The 16,495-nt window shown below is 41.0% G+C and overlaps 1 protein-coding gene and 2 long non-coding RNA genes across 12 annotated transcripts in view; 1 reads left to right on the top strand and 2 right to left on the bottom strand.

Annotated features, from left to right (window-relative positions):
- Window positions 1–408: 408 nt before the first annotated feature.
- LOC127004958 (uncharacterized) lies at window positions 409–1,197 on the bottom strand. Of its 3 annotated transcripts, XR_007758127.1 has the most exons (3): window positions 888–1,197; window positions 638–837; window positions 409–587 (listed from the first exon to the last, which is right to left on the bottom strand). It is a non-coding gene; the product is annotated as an uncharacterized LOC127004958 (long non-coding RNA). The 3 variants fall into 3 exon arrangements; XR_007758125.1 differs by having other exon boundaries at window positions 409–837; window positions 888–1,152; XR_007758126.1 differs by having other exon boundaries at window positions 409–837; window positions 938–1,025.
- A 187-nt stretch (window positions 1,198–1,384) lies between these two features.
- Window positions 1,385–16,495, top strand: part of LOC127004952 (protein furry-like) — a 160,651-nt gene continuing 145,540 nt past the window's right edge. For 2 of the 8 annotated variants that reach the window (XM_050873257.1, XM_050873256.1), the window contains exons 1-3: window positions 10,467–10,547; window positions 10,621–11,069; window positions 12,032–12,234. In XM_050873257.1, coding sequence (XP_050729214.1) covers window positions 10,837–11,069; window positions 12,032–12,234 — 436 coding nt within the window. In that variant the 5' untranslated portion in view covers window positions 10,467–10,547; window positions 10,621–10,836. Of the gene's footprint in view, window positions 1,537–3,561; window positions 3,746–6,317; window positions 6,502–10,183; window positions 10,326–10,466; window positions 10,548–10,620; window positions 11,070–12,031; window positions 12,235–16,495 lie in introns of those variants that run through there. The other 6 variants (XM_050873259.1, XM_050873258.1, XM_050873253.1 and 3 more) reach the window with 5 other exon arrangements.
- On the bottom strand, window positions 7,497–8,766 carry LOC127004959 (uncharacterized). Its single transcript, XR_007758128.1, has 3 exons — window positions 8,663–8,766; window positions 7,934–8,379; window positions 7,497–7,635 (listed from the first exon to the last, which is right to left on the bottom strand). It is a non-coding gene; the product is annotated as an uncharacterized LOC127004959 (long non-coding RNA).

Raw genomic sequence — 16,495 nt, 5'->3', positions numbered from 1 at the left:
TGTTTTCCTTCACCTTCAGTTCCAGGTGATTTAGTTTCTTACAGTAACTGAATATATAGTGTTAATAAGTGATAAACAGCATATGGTGAGGCAGGAATGTAGCCTTTCTATTGTGCCCGGTTGCTAAAACATGATGTAATGGACTGGTTATATTGTACTTATTATTGATGATTGATCGATTGATAGTTTATTGTTGCAAGTAAAACAACAAAGGAGAAGGGAGGAGCATGCCATCCCAACCCCCAGGCATTATTATTACAAAGAAAATAAACCGTGGGAAAAGGTCAGTGTACGTACATAAATACATAAAGAAAAACATAGACTGACATTTTGTATATTTGACATAACACATACACAAAGGATGCTCTATATATCTCCTTAACCGACAATATAAGGGCCTCTGGATAATGTTAATGCCAATAAAACACTGTATGGACCTTTGAAACCCACCCTTTAGTTGTCAATGCCAATAAAACACTGCATGGACCTTTGAAACCCACCCTTTAGTTGTCAATGCCAATAAAACACTGTATGGACCTTTGAAACCCACCCTTTAGTTGTCAATGCCAATAAAACACTGTATGGACCTTTGAAACCCACCCTCTAGTTGTCAATGCCGATGAAACACTGCATGGACCTTTGAAACCCACCCTTTAGTTGTCAATGCCAATAAAACCCTGTATGGACCTTTGAAACCCACCCTTTAGTTGTCAATGCCAATAAAACCCTGTATGACCCTTTGAAACCCACCCTTTAGTTGTCAATGCCAATAAAACCCTGTATGGACCTTTGAAACCCACCCTTTACTTGTCAATGCCAATAAAACACTGCATGGACCTTTGAAACCCACCCGTTACTTGTCAATGCCAATAAAACACTGTATGGACCTTTGAAACCCACCCTTTACTTGTCAATGCCAATAAAACACTGCATGGACCTTTGAAACCCACCCTTTACTTGTCAATGCCAATAAAACACTGCATGGACCTTTGAAACCCACCCTTTAGTATCACATCTGTACATATATCATCCACACACGTTTCTTGTATTGCGCCTGGGGGTCGGGATGGCATGTTCCTCCCTTCTCCTTTGCTGTGTACTTTTGCAACAATAACCATCAATCAATCAATCCCACGGAAACATGGACTGACATTTGATATATCGACTTAATTATCAAATGTATGCAAAGGATACTGTGACGTTTATCTACTTAACCTACAATATAAGCACCTCCAGACCCTGTTAATGCCAATAAAACACTATATGGACCTTTAAAACCCACTAATTCGTATTATATCCACATTACAACCTCCATAAACAGCATAGCAACTGAATGAAACGGTAATGACACCCCGTTAAAGAGTCCTATAACCATCATCGTCAGCATCAGGAGGGGGGGGAGTGTTTACCTCCGCCCCAATCAATGGTACTCCGTCTCGTCGTCTATTTTGCGTTTGTGAGCGTATAGGAGACTCAGGAGGTCCATTTTGTGCTAAGAGGAGGCCGGGCATGAGTTCCTTTCTGCGTGGGAGCTAGGTATGTGGGGTGATGAGGGGTGTAAGAGGGGGTATTGAGGGTCTTATGGGCGTGGTGGTGGACTGTTCATTACGGGGTCTTCCTCTTCTTCTTCTTTTGGCCTGTGTCGTGTTATATGTATCAGCCATCCTATGTGTTATTCTTCATTTGTTTCACTCTTCCTTTGTTTCGTTCTTCCTCTTCTTCATTCCTCTTCTTCATTCTTCTTCCTCTTCTATTCCCCTCTGTCCCTTTGTATCACTTCCTCATCTTTCCTCTTCTTTTTTTCCTTCCTTCCTCTTCCCTTCTTCTTCGTTCCTTTTTTCCTTTCTTCTATCTTGTATCATTCTCCCCCTTCTTCACTTCTTCCTGCCTTCTCTTTCTTCCTTCACTGTCTTTTTATCACACTTCCTCTTCTTATCTTCTTCATTCTTCCCCTTCTTCTTCTTTTGGCCTGTGTCTTGTTGTATGTATCAGTCACCCTATGTGTTATTCTTCATCTGTTTCACTCTTCCTTTGTTTCGTTCTTCCTCTTCTTCGTTCTTCTTCCTCTTCTTCTTTTTCCATTGCCCTCTGTCCCTTTCTATTACTTCCTCTTCTTTTTTCCTTCCTTTTCCCTTCTTCTTTTCTTCATACCTTTTTTTCCTTTCTTCTATCTTGTATCATTCTCCCCCTTCTTCACTTCTTCCTGTCTTCTCTTTCTTCCTTTACTGTTTTTTTATCACACTTCCTCTTCTTATCTTCTTCATTCTTCCTCTTCTTCCTTTTTTGGCCTGTTTTGCTTTGTATTACTCTTCTTATCCTTCTTTATTCCTTCTTCTTCCTTCACTTTTCTTCCTTTCTTCTTTCTTCCTTCATTACTAATTTTTCTTTGTTTTACCTTCTGCCTTCCTTTCTTCTGCCGTCTCTTCCTTTTTTCTTCCTGATTTGCTTTATTACTTCCTTTGTATTGCTCTTCTTATCCTTCTTTATTCCTTCCTCTTCCTTCACTTCTTTCTTCTGTTACTTCTTTACTATTTTTTATTTGTTTTTCCTTCTTCCTTCCTCTCTTCTGCCTTCTCTTCCTTTTTTCTCCTTAACTTCTTCTCCCTCTTCTACTACACTTTTCCTCTTTGTTCTTCTTCACTCAGTATCACTTCCTTTGTGTCACTTTCTCCCTTTCCTCTTTTTCCTCTTCTGTCCTTTATCACTTTTTATCACTTTGTAGGTCCTCCTTCTCTTGATCCTCTCTGCTACTTGCAAAAATGACAACAGAAGAGCAGGTGGTTTAGTAGGAAAGGAGATTTTGTCATGTTATTAAAACTACTGTCAATGTGCAGTCTGTTCATTCACCTCCCTTGATATGTCGTAAAGTGGAAAGTGACAGCTTTTAGACTATCACCACCTTAGTTCAGTAGTCACACCTTGACAGTGATAATACTCTAGTAAGATCAATTAAAACTGAATAAGCAGAGACAGTAGTGCAAATCTGCCAAAATAGGAAGCAAGGTCAGACTAAATTAAAGAACACCCACAATAAGTGCTTGATAATGGAGTGGTCATAAATCAACAAAGAATGACCTCACTTTGTTGTATAGAAAGTCTCATTAGTAAGGAAGCATATACTTATGACTTTTCTGAGTCAAGACCTATAGTGTTTGTTAGGGTTTTATTAGGATAGGTTAGGTTAACTTTAGGGTATCTTCAATCAGATGATAGCCAGCACCTTATGGTATAAATCAACAAAGAATGACCTCACTTTGTTGTATAGAAAGTCTCATTAGTAAGGCAGCTTATATATATTTTTTGAGTCAAAACCTATAGTAGTGACTGTTTGGGGTTTTGTTAGGTTAGGTTAGGTTAAGTTTAGGGTATCTTCAAACACATGATAGCCAGCACCTTATGTCCTCAGACACTTAAGCACCTTAGACATGGAACTATGCACTGAGGCAATAATGATATGAGAACTATAAGTAATAGACTGTGTGGCGAACCATTGAGTTACTATATAAAACAGCCCATTTTATATATCTGTTGTTCATTCCTTAAAAGATAAAATGTTTTCAGGCCTCGGCCGGGCCATAGAGGATGATGGCCGATTCTGAGGACCAGGTGGACGACGGGGGGTTGGCGCAGGCGGTGAATGAGGAGGTGCTGGCCGCCCTCGCCCCCGCCACTGTTGCCGCCGCTGCTGCTCTCGGCTCCTCCATCGTCCCCGCCACTGCAGGCACTGACCCCACACCTCCCCCTGGTGAGAGAGAGAGAGAGAGAGAGAGAGAGAGAGGGCATACTGTTCCATAATCTTGGGTTAAAGAGCGGAGGTGATTTAAGCTTCCGTTGAAGGGTTGGTTCACCTCGGAAGGAGGTATTTTTGTGCTGTAATAGATAGGTAAACAAGAATCATGGTCTTTGAGTTTGTGTTTGTGAGGGTGTGTTGAATCTACCATTAGTCAAACATGCCAGTCAGCAAAAAAGTATTATTGGCACATTTATTGATATTCTATTAGAGTCTACTGGGCAGGTCTTTAAATTTGTGTTTGTGATGATGTGTTGAATCTACCATGAGTTAAACATGCCAGTCAGTAAGAAAATCAATTATTGGCACACTTATTGATATTCTATTAGAGCCTACTGGTCAGGTCTTTAAATTTGTGTTTGTGATGGTGTGTTGAATCTACCATTAGTTAAACATGACAGTCAATAAGAAAATCAATTATTGGCACACTTATTGATATTCTATCAGAGCCTACTGGATGGGCTTTTTTGTTGCTTTTTTTGTTTTGTGCCCTAGAGCTGTCTCCCTTGCTGTAAAAAATAAAATAAAAATAAATAAATAAATCATCTTTAGCTCTATGGTGGGAAGAGAGAAGAGCAAACTCATGATGGGAGTGAACATATCTCTTGACAAGCCTGTGTTAGGTTCACTGTGGGTGCAATGGTGGGCACGACGCTGCTGTCTAATCTGCACTGCTCAGCCACCTGCAGCTTCTTATGCCAAGGCTTGCTGTTAATCTGCCTATATTCTGTGTGCTCTCTTGGGTTGCCTACAATGATCCACAACCATAAAAAGAAAACAAAAATCATATGTTAGTCGAATCCCGGAATTAGAATATTGATCCACAAAACATTTAATTTTCAATTTTTTCTGTTTTAAAGTAATACTGGCTACCTATAGGTCCTTACTGACTTTATGTGGAGCCGATAATGAATGGGTGCTATAGAACATAATGTAAAAAAAAAAAAAAAATAGTATCAACAAATATTAGGTGATTCATCAGTAGGTGGTCGGCCTCAGACTTCCCTGGGCCAATCTGTGTCAGTGCCAAATCCTCTGAGTGCTGACCTCTGCTTACACAAAGTCAGGTCAGGGAGTGGAGGCAGTGACACAGAGGAGGAGGAGGAGGGAAGGTGTGGCCATGAATGTTTTAACTTAGGGGGCTTCCTTACACATATCTCCTCCCTTCCTTCCCTTCCCTCCCACCCTCACTCCCCTTCCCATCCTCTTTTCCCCCCTTCTCCCCTCCCTTCCTTCCCTCATGTTCTCTCATCCTTCCTTCCTTCCCTCCCTCTCTCCTCCCATCCTTCCTTCTCCCATGCTCCCCTCCCTTCTTTCCTTCCCCTCCCTCCCTCACCCTCCCCTTCCTTCTTTCCTCCCTCACCCTCTCATCCTTCCTTCCTTCCCTCCCTCTCCCCTCCCTTCCTTCCTTCTCCCATGCTCCCCCTTCCTTCCTTCCCCTCCCTCTCTCACCCTCCCTTCCTTCTTTCCTTCCCTCCCTTTCCTTCCCCTCCCTTCCCCTTTCCTTCCTTCCCCTCTCTCACCCTTCCTTCCTTCCTTGCATATCATTCTTATACTTCTTTTTTCTTATGTAAGGTTTGTTTCTTTACTTACAAACACAAATATAAACACTTAAATCAGAGGTGTCATTCTATTTATACATAAACTACTTGAGCTGGACAATACTTCACATGACCAATAGTTACCTTAGGCCACCAGCACACTATCAACGCAACGACAACAGTGACCTTAACAGGATTACGCTAACCTAATATAGAACAGCTTGAGTCCACCTCTCACCCCCCGCTCCTCCTCCTCCTCTTGCCTTCTTCTTCCCCTCCTCTTACACCCTCCCTTCCTCCCACCTCTCCCCCTCCCTTCCCTCTTCTTTTACCCTTGCTCCTTGCTCCTTGCTCCTCCCCTTCCTCTTGCCTTCTTCTCCCCCTCCTCTTACACCCTCCCTTCCCCCCTTCCTCCCACCTCTTCCCCCTTCTTTTACCCTCCCTTCCCCCTCCTCTTCCCCTTCTTTCCCCTCTTCCCTTCCCTTCCTCCTACTCTTCCCCTCATCCCCCCTCCTCCTACCTTCCTCTTACCCTCATTACCTCCTCCTCCTCCTCCTCCTCCTCATTCCTCTTCATGCAAATCTTTCCTCCTCCTCCTCCTCCTCCTCCCCTCCCAGCCTGCCTACCCTTCCTCTCTTCCCTCCTGTCCCTTTCCTCCTCCCTCAGTTATCTTCCCTCAAGGTATAGTTCCTCTTCCTTCTGTCTTCTTTTGCCTGGCCACCTTAAGAAGACAATCCTCCTCCTCCTCCTCCTACTTCTCTACTCTCTTTATCTTTGTTCTCTACCTCTTGCATGTTATTCTCCTCCTCCTCCTCCTCCTCCTCTGCCTTCTTAATCTTCCCTCCCTACCCCTTCTTCCTCTTTCTCCTCCTACACCTCCTCTACCTTCTTCATCATCCCTCCCCTCCTCATCCTCCACCTCCTCCTCCTCCTCCCAGCAGTGAAGTGAATGGGGTTAAGTGTGTCAGCCAGTCAGTCAGTCGCTGCCAGCCGTCGCGGTGGCACTGACTCACTCTGCGACTCGTGTGTGCATCCTGGAGTGTGTGTGTGTGTGTGTACGTGTGTGTGTGTGCATGGCGTGACTCCAGGTGGCGTTGATGAAGGTTCTGCGCTTCACGTGTTTGGCGACGTTTATTGAGGGTTTGCAGACGTCATCATCGTGCGAAGGAGGTAATTTGATTTTTTTTTTTTTTTCGTTTTTTGTTTGTCCTTATTTGCCGTTATGGAGTTGGATGGGTTGATGAAGATGTTAGGTGTTTGATTCTTCTAATATTTATGATCGATGATGTGGAATTATGAAGGACCGATGAAGATGTTAGATGTCTGATTCATTTAATATTTTTGATCGATGATGTGCATTTAGGAAGGACCAATGAAGATGTTAGATGTCTGATTCACTTAACATTTATGATCAATGATGTGCAATTAGGAAGGACCGGTGAAGATGTTAAATGTCTGATTCACTTAATACTTACGATTGATGATGTGGAATTAAGAAAGGAAGTGTTTATATTTAATTTTGCTTTTGAATGTTTACAAATAATTAATGTATGAGAAAAAAACATCACTTTGAACCACCCGAAAGAAACGTTGCAATACAGAAATCGTTATCGAGTGTCACCATCGGGAAGTTAAACATAATAACTACCTATCGTTTCTCTATTCTTGTGTGTGTGCAGCTTTAGATCCATACCACATCTCGAGTTCCTGGTGTGATGAGAAAAGTTAATAGCCATTGAAGAAGGAAACCAGGGGAAATTTTTTTGAATGAAACAGAAAGAACAGTAAACGAACATTGCCTCACTTGAGAATCTGTATAAGGAGACGAGGAAGCATTTTTATTTTTAACTACTGTGCGTCCGATGGGAAAGTTAACCAAAATAACCAACATTTCACTATCTTTTGTGTGTGTGTAGTTTAAGATCCATACCACGTCTCGAGTTACTGGTGTGATGAGAAAACTTAATAACCAGTGAAGAAGGAAGCGAGGGGAAAATTTGTGAATGGAAACGAAAAAAAAAACAGCAAAACGAACATTCCTGCTCTTGAGAATCCATAGGGGACAAGTAAGCATTTTTATTAATAACTATTGTGCGTCCGATGGGAAAGTTAACCAAAAATAACTACGATTTCTCTGTCTTTTTGTGAGTGTGCAGCTTAAGTTCCGTACCTCGTCTTGAGTTACTGATGTGATGAGAAGTGTTTATAGCCAGTGAGGAAGGAAGTGAATGGAAATGAAAAAGGACAGCAAAACGTACATTCCCTCACTTGAGAATCCATAGAAGGAGACGAGGAAGCGCATACCTTGTCCTGAGTTGGTGCTGTGAAAGGAAGTGTTAGTAGCCAGTGAGGAAGGAAGTGAGTATAAAATAAGTGAATGGAAACTAAAAAGGACAGCAAAACGAACATTCCCTCACTTGAGAATCCATAGAAGGAGACAAGGAAGCACATACCCTGTCTTGAGTTGGTGCTGTGAAAAGAAGTGTTAGTAGCCAGTGAGGAAGGAAGTGAATGAAAAATAAGTGAATGGAAACTAAAAAGGACAGCAAAACGTACATTCCCTCACTTGAGAATCCATAGAAGGAGACGAGGAAGCACATACCCTGCCCTGAGTTACTGCTGTGAAAGGAAGCATTAGTAGCCACTGAGGAAGGAAGTGAATGGAAAATAAGTGAATGGAAACTAAAAAGGACAGCAAAACGTACATTCCCTCACTTGAGAATCCATAGAAGGAGACGAGGAAGCACATACCCTACCTTGAGTTGGTGCTGTGAAAAGAGTGTTAGTAGCCAGTGAGGAAGGAAGTGAATGGAAAATAAGTGAATGGAAACTAAAAAGGACAGCAAAACGTACATTCCCTCACTTGAGAATCCATAGAAGGAGACGAGGAAGCACATACCCTGCCCTGAGTTGGTGCTGTGAAAAGAAGTGTTAGTAGCCAGTGAGGAAGGAAGTGAATGGAAAATAAGTGAATGGAAACTTAAAAGGACAGCAAAACGTACATTCCCTCACTTGAGAATCCATAGAAGGAGACAAGGATGCACATACCTTGTCCTGAGTTGGTGCTGTGAAAGGAAGTGTTAGTAGCCAGTGAGGAAGGAAGTGAATGGAAACTAAAAAGGACAGCAAAACGTACATTCCCTCACTTGAGAATCCATAGAAGGAGACGAGGAAGCACATACCTTGTCCTGAGTTACTGCTGTGAAAGGAAGTGTTAGTAGCTAGTGAGGAAGGAAGGGAATGGAAAATAAGTGAATGGAAACTAAAAAGGACAGCAAAACGTACATTCCCTCACTTGAGAATCCATAGAAGGAGACGAGGAAGCACATACCCTGCCCTGAGTTGCTGCTGTGAAAGGAAGTGTTAGTAGCCAGTGAGGAAGGAAGCGAGTGCAAAATTTGTGAATAGAAACGGAAAAGACAGCAAAACGAACATTCCCTCACTTGAGAATCCATAGAAGGAGACGAGGAAGCGCATACCCTGCCCTGAGTTGCTGCTGTGAAAGGAAGTGTTAATTAATAGCCAGCCAGTGAGGAAGGAAGCGAGTGCAAAATTTGTGAATATAAACGGGAAAGACAGAAAAACAAACCTTCCTCCTCTTGAGAATCCATACAAGGAGACGAGTTAGCATTTTTATTTTTAACTACTGTGCGTCCTTTTCTCATCAAGGCATCCTATGAAGACTCCAGGATGTAGGAGCATATAATCATCGTGGAACCCACCAAGCACAACTGAGGACTACCTAAGCACATCACAACTTAAGAAAAGGAGATATAAGACCTGAAAAAGAGAGAACATTAGTAGAAAATTATATGGTGAAGGATCGACAGCAGCACAGCTCACATTACGGACCACGAAAGCACATTACACCTTAAAGAAATAAAGTATAAAGACCTGAAAAAGAGTGAACATTAGTAGAAAATTATATGGTGAAGGATCGACAGCACCACAGCCCATATTACGGACCACGAAAGCACATTACACCTTAAGGAAATAAAGTATAAAGACCTGAAAAAGAGTGAACATTAGTAGAAAATTATATGGTGAAGGATCGAAAGCACCACAGCCCATATTACGGACCATGAAAGCACATTACAACCTTGATGGAGAATTTAATGGTGAAGGAAGGAAAACAGCACTACTCACAATTAGTCATCCAGATCACCACCACCACCACTATCATCTCCACTATCTATTGTGACGGCAAGCACTCAACTGAAGAACAAGGCAATAAAGAACACATTACCAGGAAAGATAAATGAGATAAACAGATGAAACAGATAAAGAATTGAGAATATAAATAAAATCATCCCTAAAAAAGATTGCCACTACTTTAATAACCTCTACCTCTACAACTACCACCTCTACCACTACCTCTATTCACTGAAGAACATGGAAAATAAAGAACACATTACCAGGAAAGATAAATGGGGTAAATGGACTGTAGATAAATGATAGAGTCAACATTACCGTAGAACTTAACAAGAACTACCACCACTACCTCTACCTCTACCACTCATCTGAAGAACAGGAAAAAACACATTACCAGGAAAGATAAATGAGATAAACGGACAGTTGATAAATGATAAAGAGACAACATTACCTTAGAACTTAACAAGAACTACAACCACTAACTCTACTTCTACCTCTCATCTGAAGAACAAGAAAAAAAGAGAATGTACAGGGAAAGATAAATGAGATAAAAAGGAAAATAAATAAAGAGGGAAAGAAAATTAGCTCATCCCATAACAGAACTATCACTACTAAATATCCTCAGTCTATCCTTAGCGCAAAATCTCAACTGGAAACTTCACATCTCCTCTCTTACTAAATCAGGTGCCTCGAAGTTGGGCGTTCTGTATCGTCTCCGCCAGTTCTTCTCCTTCACATCTCCTCTCTTACTAAATCAGCTTCCTCGAGGTTGGGCGTTCTGTATCGTCTCCGCCAGTTCTTCTCCTTCACATCTCCTCTCTTACTAAATCAGCTTCCCCGAGGTTGGGCGTTCTGTATCATCTCCGCCAGTTCTTCTCCTTCACATCTCCTCTCTTACTAAATCAGCTTCCTCGAGGTTGGGCGTTCTGTATCGTCTCCGCTAGTTCTTCTCCTTCACATCTCCTCGCTTACTAAATCAGCTTCCCCGAGGTTGGGCGTTCTGTATCGTCTCCGCCAGTTCTTCTCCTTCACATCTCCTCTCTTACTAAATCAGCTTCCCCGAGGTTGGGCGTTCTGTATCGTCTCCGCCAGTTCTTCTCCTTCACATCTCCTCTCTTACTAATCAGCTTCCCCGAGGTTGGGCGTTCTGTATCGTCTCCGCCAGTTCATCTCCCCCGCACAGATGCACTACAACTTATGTCACTTCAATTTCTACCACTACAACCACCACCAATTCTAATCATTGAAGGACAAGGAAATAAAGAAGATAAATGAGATAAGCAAACAAAAACATAAAGAATTGAGAGAAAAGAGAAGTCAGTTGTTCACCCATAAACAAAAACCACCACCACCATGAAGCGCACCAAGACCCTCCCCGCCAACCTCCGCCGCCCCCTGATCATCACCCGGGCAAACAGCGGCAACAACAACACCAGCGGCAACAACAACAACAACAACTCCGCCGCCACCACCCCGGGGACTGGGGGCGGCGGCGAGGACACGGTCTCCCTCTACACCTACCGCCTTCACGTGGGGACGACGCAGACCATTGAACTGACCCTCCAGAACCCGCCGTCCCCGAGCAGGTGCAGGAGTTATTTGTTTAGGCTTTCGTAAATTGTTGCCGCTAGTTTGAATACACCGCTTGTTTTTATTATTATGGTATGTTATTATTATTATTATTACTCCGCAGTCGTCCGAGCAGGTTCAGGAGTAATTTTTCAGCTTTTGTAGATTATGTTTGCCAGCTTGTATACTCAGATTCTTACTTCTTTTATTGTTATTAGTATTAGTATTTTTCCGCAGTCTTCCGAGCAGGTGCGGGAGTAATTTTTGGGGTTTTGTAGGTTATGTTTGGCAGCTTGTATACTCAGATTCTTACTTCTTTTATTGTTATTATTATTATTATTATTATTATTATTCTGCAGTCTTCCGAGCAGGTGCAGGATTAGTGTTTGGGGTTTCATAGATTATATTTGCCAGGTTGTATGCACTATCTGAATTAGTATCCTTATTTTTATTATTATTATTACTACTATTATTATCAAACGCAGTGCAGTAGGTAGTCAGAAGAGGGTAAATACTATATGTTATGAAGTCTATAGCCCTGACACGCCAGCTTGTACACCCTTTCATTTTGTATCTATTTCTATTATTATTATTATTATTATTATTATTATTATTATCACTATTATTATTAAACGCAGTGCAATAGGTAGTCAGAAGAGGGTAAATACTATAGGTTACAGAGTCTATAGCCCTGACACACCAGCTTGTATACACCATTTTTATTTCTATTGTTATTACTATTATTATTATTATTATTATTATTATTAAACACAGGTCAATTTGTAGAGATAGAAGAGGGCAAATACTATATGTTACAAAGTCTATAGCTCTGACACACTTGAGATACAGACAATAAAGAATGAAATGGAATAAAATAGAAGGTTGTACGAAACAGTTGGGTAGAAATAACATGACAAGTTGAGGCTGTGAGTGACGGTGTGTGGCTGGCCCTTCCACGCTGCCCGGATCCTCCCTCAAGAAGCCACAGTCACCGCTCCAAAGACGACCACACCTCCCTCACCTCCCACGGCTCCTCCTCCTCCTCGCTCCACTCCACTGGGGGCGGGGAAGGCTCCTCGCCCATACTCTCCCCTAGCTTGGGTCGCAGGATCGTGGCGCCGGGGGTGGCCGTTTTCAAGAAGCTCCTCTTCGACCGACTCACGTCCACCTCCTCCAAGCAAGGTAGACCAAAGAGATCGACGCAATGATTCCCGGCAGAGTTGTGGCGCTTGTAGTTGTGGGGTTTATACTTGTCAACCTGTATTCTGCTATCGTGGTACTTATTGTTGTATTTTTTGTTTTATTTTGGTAGAACGGAAAACTCTACACACTGATTCCCGGCAGAGTTGTAGCGCTTGTAGTTGTGGGGTTTATACTTGTCAACCTGTATTCTGCTATCGTGGTACTTATTGTTGTATTTTTTGTTTTATTTTGGTGGAATGGAAAACTCTACACACTGATTCCCGGCAGAGTTGTAGCGCTTGTAGTTGTGGGGTTTATACTTGTCAACCTGTATTCTGGTATCGTGGTACTTATTGTTGTATTTTTTGTTTTATTTTGGTAGAACGGAAAACTCTACACACTGATTCCCGGCAGAGTTGTAGCGCTTGTAGTCGTGGGGTTTATACTTGTCAACCTGTATTCTGGTATCGTGGTACTTATTGATGTATTCTTTATTTTATTTTGGTAGAACGGAAAACCTCAGCAAACTGATTCCTTTTGAGATTTGTGGTGCTTTTAGTCATGGCGTTTATACATGCCGACCTGTATTCTGCCTTCGTGGTACTTTTTAATTTCCCGTACCTTGCATTTGTGGTATATTTAGATTTAGATTTGTGTTGGTATTTATTCAGATCATTCATTCATTCATCTTTAACGCCTGCTCCTAGGAACTCCCTCCAGGGAATGGCCACGGCAGAAGAGTTTCCATCTCTCTACCCAGACACTCCTGCTCACTGATTCCTTTTAAAGTTGTAGTGATTATAGTCATGGGAGTTATACTTTTCAACATGTATTCTGCTATTGTGGTATTTATTGATTACTCTGATTATATATACGTAATTTAGGGAGAATGGAAAACCCTACTCTGATTCCTTTTGAAGTTTTGGTGATTATAGTTGTGGGAGTTATACTTTTCAACATGTATTCTGCTATTGTGGTATTTATTGATTACTCTGAATATATATACGTAATTTAGGGAGAATGGAAAACCCTACTCACTGATTCCTTTTGAAGTTTTGGTGATTATAGTTGTGGGAGTTATACTTTTCAACTTGTATTCTTTCTTTGTGATATTTATTAACCTTCTGTATCTTTTATTGATTTTGTTTCTTTTGAGGCAGTAGAACAAAAAAACCTACTCTCTGATTCCTTTTGAAGTTTTGGTGATTATAGTTGTGGGGTTTATACTTTTCAACTTGTATTCTTTCTTTGTGATATTTGCTAACCTTCTGTATCTTTTATTGATTTTATTTCTTTTGAGGTAGTAGAACAAAAAATCCTACTCTCTGATTCCTCTTGAAGTCGTGTTGATTATAGTTCTGGGGTTTATACTTTTCAACTTGTATTCTTTCTTTGTGATATTTACTAACCTTCTGTATCTTTTATTGATTTTATTTCTTTTGAGGCAGTAGAACAAAAAACCCTACTCTCTGATTCCTCTTGAAGTCGTGTTGATTATAGTCATGGGATTTATACTTGTCATCCTGTACTTTGACATCGTGGTACTTATTAATCTACTGTACCTTTTACTGATGGTGTTTCATTGGGTAGAGCAGAAAATCCTATGGTAAAGCTACGCATCGCCGCAGTGCTCACCTCCATCACATTTGACCCTTGTATAGAGAAGAGTAGGTTGTATTTGATTATAGAGAATATGACAAACTTTTTAGTCCTTACCAACCCTTTTGAATGAGTGCCAGGTGGGAGTGGAGCTTGTAATTATAATAGGTCAATAAATATAGAATGCAATTTAACATAGAGCTTGTAATTATGATAGGCAAATAAATATAGAAGGCAATTTAACGTAGAGCTTGTAATTATGATAGGGAATATATATAGAATGCAATTTAACGTAGAGCTTGTAATTATGATAGGCAAATAAATATAGAAGGCAATTTAACATAGAGCTTGTAATTATGATAGGCAAATAAATATAGAAGGCAATTTAACGTAGAGCTTGTAATTATGATAGGGAATATATATAGAATGCAATTTAACGTAGAGCTTGTAATTATGATAGGCAAATAAATATACAATGCAATTTAACGTAGAGCTTGTAATTATGATAGGTGAATAAATATACAATGCAATTTAACGTAACTCCTTCATTGCTTTTCCTGTGTTGCGACTTGTATTGTGTTTCATCCTTCTGGTGTTGTGTTGTCATTTATTGCAGCTTGTGTGTTGTGCTTGTGGGTGATTATTATGTATATGATTATGATTACGAAATACTTATCCTGCAAAATGTATGAGCAATTATTTTGTCCTCCCTTAACCATAGAGGGAGAGAGAGAGAGAGAAAGAGGATTATACAAGATTTATTCCTCTCTCTTATGCCTCAAAAATTTGCCAGTGAAGTTATTTTAGTATTACAATGGAAACAAAAGGAATCCATGCACACAGTCAACACACACACACACATACACAAACTTTTATGCTAATATTTAATGCTGATGTTCCTTATCTTCTTTTTATTTGTTTATTTTTTTTTTCTCTCTCTCTCTCTCTCTCTCTCTCTCTCTCTCTCTCTCTCTTATCAGCAGAGGTGGCTTGCAGTAGGATAGCAGGTGATAAGGGGAGATAAGACCTGCTATCTCTAACACTAGTGGGCTGGCGTGCTGGCCTGGTGATGTTAGGACCCACACACACATAACCTGCAGTGCTGTCTATTGTTACTCTCTAGCACTCTCTTGAATTGTGAATTTGATGAGATTTGAGGGCAAAGTGGTCCCCCTCCCCTTATAATGAATGGAAGAGGGTGATGGTGAATAATGAGAGGTAGACAGAAAACTAGTCTGTGAGTTTGATGGTTTGGTGGTAATGTAAAGTAATGTTGCCCTGTGTTGGTTGTCGCCTTGTCGTCCCTCTTGAAGTTTGCAAAGGAAGAGGATGGTCGTGTAATGTGAGAGATTGATAGAAGTGGAAAGGATGCAAGGGTGTGAAGTGTCTCCTTGTGAATTTGATGAGGATTTGTGAGGTCGAGGGCAAAGTGGTCCCCTTAATGTAATGGAAAGGAAGAGGGTGATCGTGTAATGTGAGAGATAGACAGAAGTGGAAAGGGTGCAAGGGTGCGGAACTAGTCTGTGAATTTGATGGTTTGGTGGTAATGTAAAGTTAAAAAAAAAAGCGTTGTTGTCTGATGCGAAAGTTTAGTATTGGTAGTCCCTCTTGAAGTTTGCAAAGGAAGAGGATGGTTGTGTAATGTGAGAGATAGAGACAGAAGTGGAAAGCATGCAAGGCTGTGATATAACTCCTTGTGAATATGATGAGGATTTGTGTTTGATGGCATAGTGGTCCCCTCAATGTAAAGTAACGTAAAGGAAGAGGGTGAGTACGTAATGTGAGAAATATGGATGGAAGTGGAAAGGAAGCAAGGGTTTGAAATTTCTCTTGTGAATTTGTTGAAGATTTGTGAGTTTGAAGGCATAGTGGTCCCCTCAATGTAAAGTAACGTAAAGGAAGAGGGTGAGTACGTAATGTGAGAAATATGGATGGAAGTGGAAAGGAAGCAAGGGTTTGAAATTTCTCTTGTGAATTTGTTGAAGATTTGTGAGTTTGAAGGCATAGTGGTCCCCTCAATGTAAAGTAACGTAAAGGAAGAGGGTGAGTACATAATGCGAGAGATATGGACAGAAGTGGAAAGGCAGCAAGGGTTTGAAATTTCTCTTGTGAATTTGATGAGGATTTGTGTTTGATGGCATAGTGGTCCCCTCAATGTAAAGTAACGTGAAGGAAGAGGGTGAGTACGTAATGTGAGAGATATGGACAGAAGTGGAAAGGAAGCAAGGGTTTGAAATTTCTCTTGTGAATTTGTTGAAGATTTGTGAGTTTGAAGGCATGGTGGTCCCCTCAATGTAAAGTAACGTAAAGGAAGAGGGTGAGTACATAATGCGAGAGATATGGACAAGTGGAAAGGAAGCAAGGGTTTGAAATTTCTCTTGTGAATTTGTTGAAGATTTGTGAGTTTGAAGGCATAGTGGTCCCCTCAATGTAAAGTAACGTAAAGGAAGAGGGTGAGTACGTAATGTGAGAGATATGGACAGAAGTGGAAAGGAAGCAAGGGTTTGAAATTTCTCTTGTGAATTTGTTGAAGATTTGTGAGTTTGAAGGCATAGCGGTCCCCTTCATATAAAGTAATGTGAAGGAAGAGGATAATCGTGTAATGTGAAAGATAAACAAAAGTGGAAAGGACAGATGCAAAATTAAAATTCCTCGTGATTTT

The sequence above is a fragment of the Eriocheir sinensis genome, chromosome 29, assembly GCF_024679095.1.
Source record: "Eriocheir sinensis breed Jianghai 21 chromosome 29, ASM2467909v1, whole genome shotgun sequence".
Lineage (NCBI taxonomy): Eukaryota > Metazoa > Arthropoda > Malacostraca > Decapoda > Varunidae > Eriocheir > Eriocheir sinensis.
This window is presented reverse-complemented; position numbering and strand designations above follow the sequence as displayed.